The sequence below is a fragment of the Tenrec ecaudatus genome, chromosome 1, assembly GCF_050624435.1.
Source record: "Tenrec ecaudatus isolate mTenEca1 chromosome 1, mTenEca1.hap1, whole genome shotgun sequence".
Classification (NCBI taxonomy): Eukaryota; Metazoa; Chordata; class Mammalia; order Afrosoricida; family Tenrecidae; genus Tenrec; species Tenrec ecaudatus.
In genome coordinates this window covers 36,779,261-36,785,783 of record NC_134530.1, presented here as the reverse complement: position 1 = coordinate 36,785,783, position 6,523 = coordinate 36,779,261, and the positions used below count along the sequence as shown (strand labels likewise).

General features: G+C 52.7%; 1 protein-coding gene across 2 annotated transcripts; it reads right to left on the bottom strand.

Annotated features, from left to right (window-relative positions):
• Positions 1–280: 280 nt before the first annotated feature.
• On the bottom strand, positions 281–6,217 carry CFAP107 (cilia and flagella associated protein 107). 2 transcript variants are annotated; one of them, XM_075538326.1, is made up of 4 exons: positions 6,107–6,217; positions 4,714–4,827; positions 2,691–2,868; positions 281–462 (listed from the first exon to the last, which is right to left on the bottom strand). In XM_075538326.1, the coding sequence occupies exons 1-4, from the start codon at positions 6,215–6,217 to the stop codon at positions 281–283; spliced, it is 585 nt and encodes a 194-aa protein (XP_075394441.1). The 2 variants fall into 2 exon arrangements, with proteins under 2 accessions (XP_075394441.1, XP_075394445.1); XM_075538330.1 differs by lacking the exon at positions 4,714–4,827.
• Positions 6,218–6,523: the final 306 nt, after the last annotated feature.

Sequence of the window (6,523 nt, the reverse complement as noted above, 5' to 3'; positions counted from 1 at the left end):
TGTGGAACAGTCCTTCCAGGTCCCGTTCCCGCCCCCGCCCCCCCACCCAAGTTTTGGACATCTAGTCACTGTACACACACAATGTTCCAAGGGTGTCAAAGGAGTTTAATTTCAAGACAGGAACAAAAAAAACTTTCTATGAGTTGGGAAAGGCGGAGGAGGATTGCGTTAAAACATGAACTAATTTCATACAGCTAGTACATCTGCAATCACTTGCACGGTTTTTCAAGTCTGATGAGCTGGGTCTCCAGTTGGTGCTGCCTGAGTTGGGCAATGGCTCTCAGAAGTGTGGGAGAGGATGTAGGCGAGGAGGAGGGACTGGGATGGCATGCTCCCGGCAGGACATGGCAGACACCGGGGGTCTGGGGTAGGAGGAAGTGTAGGTGCTCTCCCTGGGGCCAGCCTTGGGTTCTTGACACCTCTGCTTCAGCTGCTCATAAAGTCCATAGTTGGTAGGGGGAGCTGCAAGGGAAAGCAGGGAAACCAGGTCAGAGAAGAAGAGTGCTATGCTGGCAGGCAAAGACAAGGGTGACCCGAGACCCTGGGGGCTTTCCCAGTGAAGTAGTTAGTTTATTGTGCCAACCTGGCCGATAAATACATGTGCCAACCTGGCTGATAAACACAAGGGCAGAGGGATAAATGGTTCAGTGAACCTCACCTTTCTAGTTTTGGGGTCTCTTGCTTCCTGATAGTGAGACCAGGGCACAGCTGCCTTAACCAGTTCCCTGCTTCAGCTGGCAAGGCCCACTTCCTGCAAGACATCCCTGAGGAGAAGCTGCATGGACCTACCCCGATGCAGCCCTGGGTGCTGGAGCGGCTGTGTAGAGATCCCTGCCCGCACTGAGATGCTTACATGTTTATTGATTTGGCTTTCCTCCTGAAGTCGACATCATTGTGTGTTTTGTGAGATGGAGGATGACTTTGTGGATTGGTGTTGGACAAATGGGCTGACGTTAGACTTGTGGGCTTGGGCAGCACTGGGTTGGCATGTTTTCTTGATGTGCACTTACCCATTATATACAACTCTCTCTTATCCATATGAGTTTCTGTGGATTTGTTTCTCTAATGCGCCCAGACTGAGATACCCAGGCTGTCATATCAGGCTCCCAAATGGCTCTTCCTGGAGAGTCCTGGCACAGCCAGCCCCCAAAAGACCCTGGGGAAGGACCAAAGCATGCTGCTACAGAGGTCTCAGAAAGTCAGTCTAGTAACCTGGCTGGGGGATGGCTCTTGTGGAGCGATCTCACCACACTGGGAACGGGATCAGGGTTAGCTTATGACCAGGATGCTGATGAGAAGCCCATGCAAAGGCATCGAAGTGACAATCAGCTCACTTCCTGGCCCTTTGCATATCCCTTTGCATCAAGAGACTGCAAAAACATGGTATTGCTCTGTGTCCCTGGCATGGTGGGGGTAGCTGGAATGTAAAGCATTTCAAGGCCCCCTCTTTCACAAGTCCCTCCCTAGCCTCACACACCTGGGTGTGCCACACAGTCCCATGCCCCTTCTTAGGGCTGGTGAGCCCCAGCCTGATCCTGCCCAGTCCTGCCTCTGTGCTTGCTCTCTCTCTCCCAGAATATTCTTCCCCTAATCTCTGCGTGGTTTCCTCTTCCTCTTTAGTCAGGTCTCAGTCAACTAAGGCCTTCCCGTAACATACCATGAAAAGGAGGGACACAGAGACCCTGCCTCCCTTCCTACCCACTATCCCATTCTCTGCATAAAGCAGATCCCCTACCCTAGCTCTCCTGGGTTATTGGATCGTAAGTTCTCTTATGCTTTAGTGGTCTCTTCATGGTCTCACCATGCGCCGTGTTGTGTCTCTGGTCCTAACAGTAAGGTGGGGCACGTGAGAATCATTCTGCTCTCATTTGTGCCCTGGCAGTGCAGTGGTTAAGTGCTCAGCTGCTAATCCAAAGGTTGGTGGTTCAAACCCACCTAGCCATTCAACAGAAGAAAGAGCTAGCAATTGGCTCCCATAGAGATGATAGCCCAGGAAACCCAATGGGGGCCGTTGAACTCTGTCCTAAAATCCTAAAGACTCTCACTGCCATCAATACTCAATTCTGACTCAGAGTGACCCTCTAGAACAGGGCAGAACTGCTCCTGGGAGTTTCTAAGACTGTAAGTCTTTAGGGGAGCATGCAGCGTATCTCTTGCTTTCACAGCGGCTGGTGGTTTCAAACTGCTTATTATTAGCAGCCCCATGCATAGCCACGATGCCGCCAGGGCTCCTTCCTGCCATGCAGGGTCACTAGAATTGGTTGCAGATCAGACCTGGGATCCATAGGTTGTCGCTCACGGCTTTTTCAGAAGTGCATCGCTAGATTTTCCTCTCGAACGTCTTTGTCAGGAAGCTCCACTGAAAACGGTGCCACGTTGACATTTGTGGAACGGATGGTTCTGGGGTGGGCCGTGCTGTGGTTTCCTACCACCTGAACACCAGCTAAACGGGCTGCCGCTGGCACCTTAGGCTGCCACGCGTGTCCCTGGTGGTGTGGGGAAAGCGCAGGGGGCAGACCTGCAGGATGCCTTCCCCTAGAATCCCACTCCGGTGCTCGCTCGGAGCCCAGGGCCACCCAGGGGTGGTCAAGGAGGAGTTGGCCCAAGGGGGTCCATCTCTGGTCCTCCAGCCCTGAGCATTCTGGGCCCTGCCTAGCCCATCGCAGGAGAAAAGCCTCATCAAAACGTACCCAGAAGGGGAGCGTCTGCCTTCTCTGGCAGCCACAGCATCTTGTGCCGATTCCAGGTGCGCTGCGGGGACAGACTCGGGTTGTAGCTAGGCCTGTTGTAATGGTCGTCATAGGTGCTGATAAGATAGTGGTCCGTTGGCTCCTGGTGGTGGGTGATCAAGTGTTTGTACGGGAGACCCTGGAAGAACAGACACATTGGGTACATCGCTGATTAAAGCAAGGAAGCCCACCAGCAGTGGAAGCTGCCAGCTGTGCTGGACAGTGGGGGCTTGGGGGTAGGGAGGGGACGGGAGGGGTGGTATGTGGTGGTGGCGGTGGTGACGCTGGGCAGAGTGGCTCCCTGAGTTCTTGGGCCTATCGATGGGGCACACTTGCTCATCCCACTCCGACAGGAATTCTTGTCCCAGTAGTTTTCTGTAAGATCCCACTCATAATGCTGAGTTAATCCCTCCCAAGAGCTCTGATTTAGAAGAAATATGTACAGGATGCTTGTCTCCTTAGAGGCAAGGATGGCAAGATTTCATCTTCCATATTTGGGACATATTGTCAGGAGAAACCAGGCCCTGAAGCAGGACATCATGGTTAGTAGAGAGATAGCGGAAAAGAATATCATCGGCAAGATGGACTGACCCAGTGGCCAGAACAAGGGCCTCAAACATAAGAACAGTGGTGAGGAGCGGCCAGCCATTCATTCTGTTGCTCATGAACCGCTGTGAGTTGGAACCAACTCAGTGGCACCTAACAACAAGGGGTCTGGCGACACATTGAAAGGGAAATCAGAACACCCAGCCTGATGGGGAGTCACTGCCATGGCTCCACGGGGCCCCTGTGATCTGCAATGTGCCCTTTGATTTGCCCCAATTCTCATTCCATCTGAGAGCAGACTTCCAAGGGGAGAGAAAGACATTGAATACCAGGCCTGGCATTTACACCTTACATCTCTGTCGGTTACTATGGGATGAATCAGAGAGCGCCCCATAAATTGTCTTCTCTGGCGATGGATTTACAGCTCCTTCAGCTGGGAACTAACTGGGGGAGGAATTTTTTTTGGTGGGGCCTTATTTACAGGGAGAAGAAAGCTAGGGTCTGCCTTGCTGTGGGACGTTGGCCTGAATCAGTGACTTAAGAAAATCCTTTGGCCCTGGAAGGGGGTCCTGGGGAACCGGGTTGATTTACAAGGGAGGCTGATGCTGATTTCCATGCTGTCCCCTTTTCTGGAGCAGGGGATGTCAGCTGGACCCCGTATTTCAGGCGGCAGTTCCATAAATCAGTCAGATCACAATGCCTGAGGGAGACAGTGGGGTGGACGCAGACACTGGAACAGAGGTTCCAAAGTTGTACATCACCAGGTAGCCCTCGGGATCTTGGCAGTGCCAAGGACAGTGAGTGGGAAGGTTTCCCACCAACGAGGGCAAGGCTCAGGAGGTATAGTGGTTCAGCCCAGGGCTCAGTGGGGAGAGGAGCGATACCTTTAGGGACTCTCTAATCCCTTCTCTTGGTTTGGGAGACACCATCGTGGCTCGGCAGGAGAATTCTCAAAGTCCATTGGAGAGACCTGGGTTCCCCTCCCAGCCAGGGCACGTGCCCGAGTAGCCACCACCCATCGGTCAGTGGAAGCTTTCTTGTTGCTCTGATACTGAACAGGTTGAGTAGCTTTCAGAGCTTCCAGACTAGGAAGAAAGGCCTGGTAATCCATTTCCCCACATCAGCTCACGAAAAAAACCTACGAAGTACAAAAACCTGATCTGTGACCCACCAGGAAGATGGTACAGAACAAGGGGGCATTGTGTGCCATCATGTATGGGGTCGCCGGGAAGAGGGGGCAGCCAACAACAGTAACAGCCCGGATGGATCAGCAATCACAGGCATGAGGAAAGGTGAATCCTACAGGCAGCCCCTGAGCTGGAGAAGGTGTGAGAGGAGCGAGTCCTGCTGCCCCAAGAGATGGAGCCTGTGAGAAGTGGGCAGGTGTCCTATGGGTTAGGTGAGGCCAATGGATTTCAGGGCCACTGCTCCCTCTTACCTCGATTTTCCGTTTCGGGTACCACCTGGAGATTACATTTGGTCTGTGGTCTGGAAAGGGGACATACTCCTTTCTGTAAATGCTCTGGGGTGTTTTCTCGGTGGCTCTGGAGAACTGGAAAAGAGCAGATAGTTCAGAGACCTTCTCTTGGATGCTCTGAACTCTGCCCTCAGGACTTCTCAGATGAGCCAAGGCTGGCACCATTTTACCACATCTCAGCGTTGGCATCTGTTTGCTTCCTCATCTTCTCTCTACCACCCCTTCTCCTGCTTGTCTCCCTGTTTCACTTTGCAAACTCTTTACACCCATAGGAGACCAGCTCATGTTATCCCGGGAGACTGGGTCTCCCCCAGGAGCCTCCAGGAACTGCTCAGCCACCCTTTGTCTCCCTTTGTCTTTCTTGCAATGGGAACTTCCTTACACAACCTTTCAACAGGTGTGGGGAGGGAGAACAATACCCACAGTCCAGACCTGACCAGGCAATGGGTCAACGCTGATCGTGCCACAAAAGAGCCTTTTGTGTTTCCAGACTTTCCACACCCAGTCTCGGGCACCCTCTTTTCCTATCCACCTCCCAGGAACATGAGATGCCACCCAGGTGTGGCTCAATCCTACTGGACACAGTGAGGATGTTTAACTTGAAGTGGGTCAGATCAGAAAACGTTTGTTTCAATGAACTTTCAAGCACAGAGGAATGAATGCCAAGGGTCTTACTTGTTCCATTTGAAAAGAAAAGCTGAAATACATGAGGGAGGCAGGATTTTGGACCCCACGTCAGAGGGCAGCAGCCCACCCGGAGCATCAAGATGGGGAGGAGCCAAGCCTGCCTCAGTGGATGCTTTGTTTGGGAAGGGCCAGAGCAGGGGAGTGGGGGTTCTTCAAGTCAAGGGGCAGGGGAACTGGGCACAAAGAATGTCCAGACACTCCACTGAGGCTCACTCTTCATAGCTCCCCCAACACAACACAAAAGCGACTCACTGCCGTTGAGCCAATCCTTGACACATCAGCGACGGTATGTTCACGATTGTCTAGACGCTGGCTGACGGCTTGTACTTGACCCCTTGAGTGGAGCTGGAGACCCTAGAGCAGCGGCTCTCAACTTGTGGGTCACCACCTCTCTCACAGGGGTCACCCGATTCATAACAGTAACAAAATGACAGTGACAAAGTAGCAACGAAAATAATTTTATGGTCGGGAGTCACGACAACATGAGGAACCGTATGAACGGGTCGCAGCATGAGGAAGGTTGAGAACCACCTAGAGCTACACACAAGAGCCGTCCGTGCACAGGCATCTGGGGCCCTTGGTTTGAACTCCATGGCGCAAACAAGAGCCCTGCCTCTCCCTGCCGGAGCTCTCTCTGCAGCCTCTCTCCCCAGCCCTCTCCCCTTACCTTCCTCCTTTCTTCCACCCAGTTCCCAGTGAGCACGTGGGTGGAGTACTTGGGCTCGATGTACCAGCTGGGGGTGGAGAGCGTCTGGGGACTCACTGCTGTGGCAAACATGACAGGTGCCTTTGACTTGGGTCCCTTTCAGGTTTCTAGGGTTGTGACGTGTGGCTCCTTCTTCTTTCAGCTGCTCTCCTGAGTGGTAGAAGACGCCTTGCTAACTCTGAGGACAAAGGACTCCCAGAGTGCACTTTGGGCCTCCAAGGAGAGGGACTGTGATCATGGATTCCCTGCTGTTGACTGTCTCCATGGTGATAGATGCTGAGTAGACATGTTCTCCTTAAGGTAACAGCTGATTCTGCAGAAACAAAATTGACTTTATGAAAATGAACCAAACCAGCCACCACTATCACCAAGTCAGGG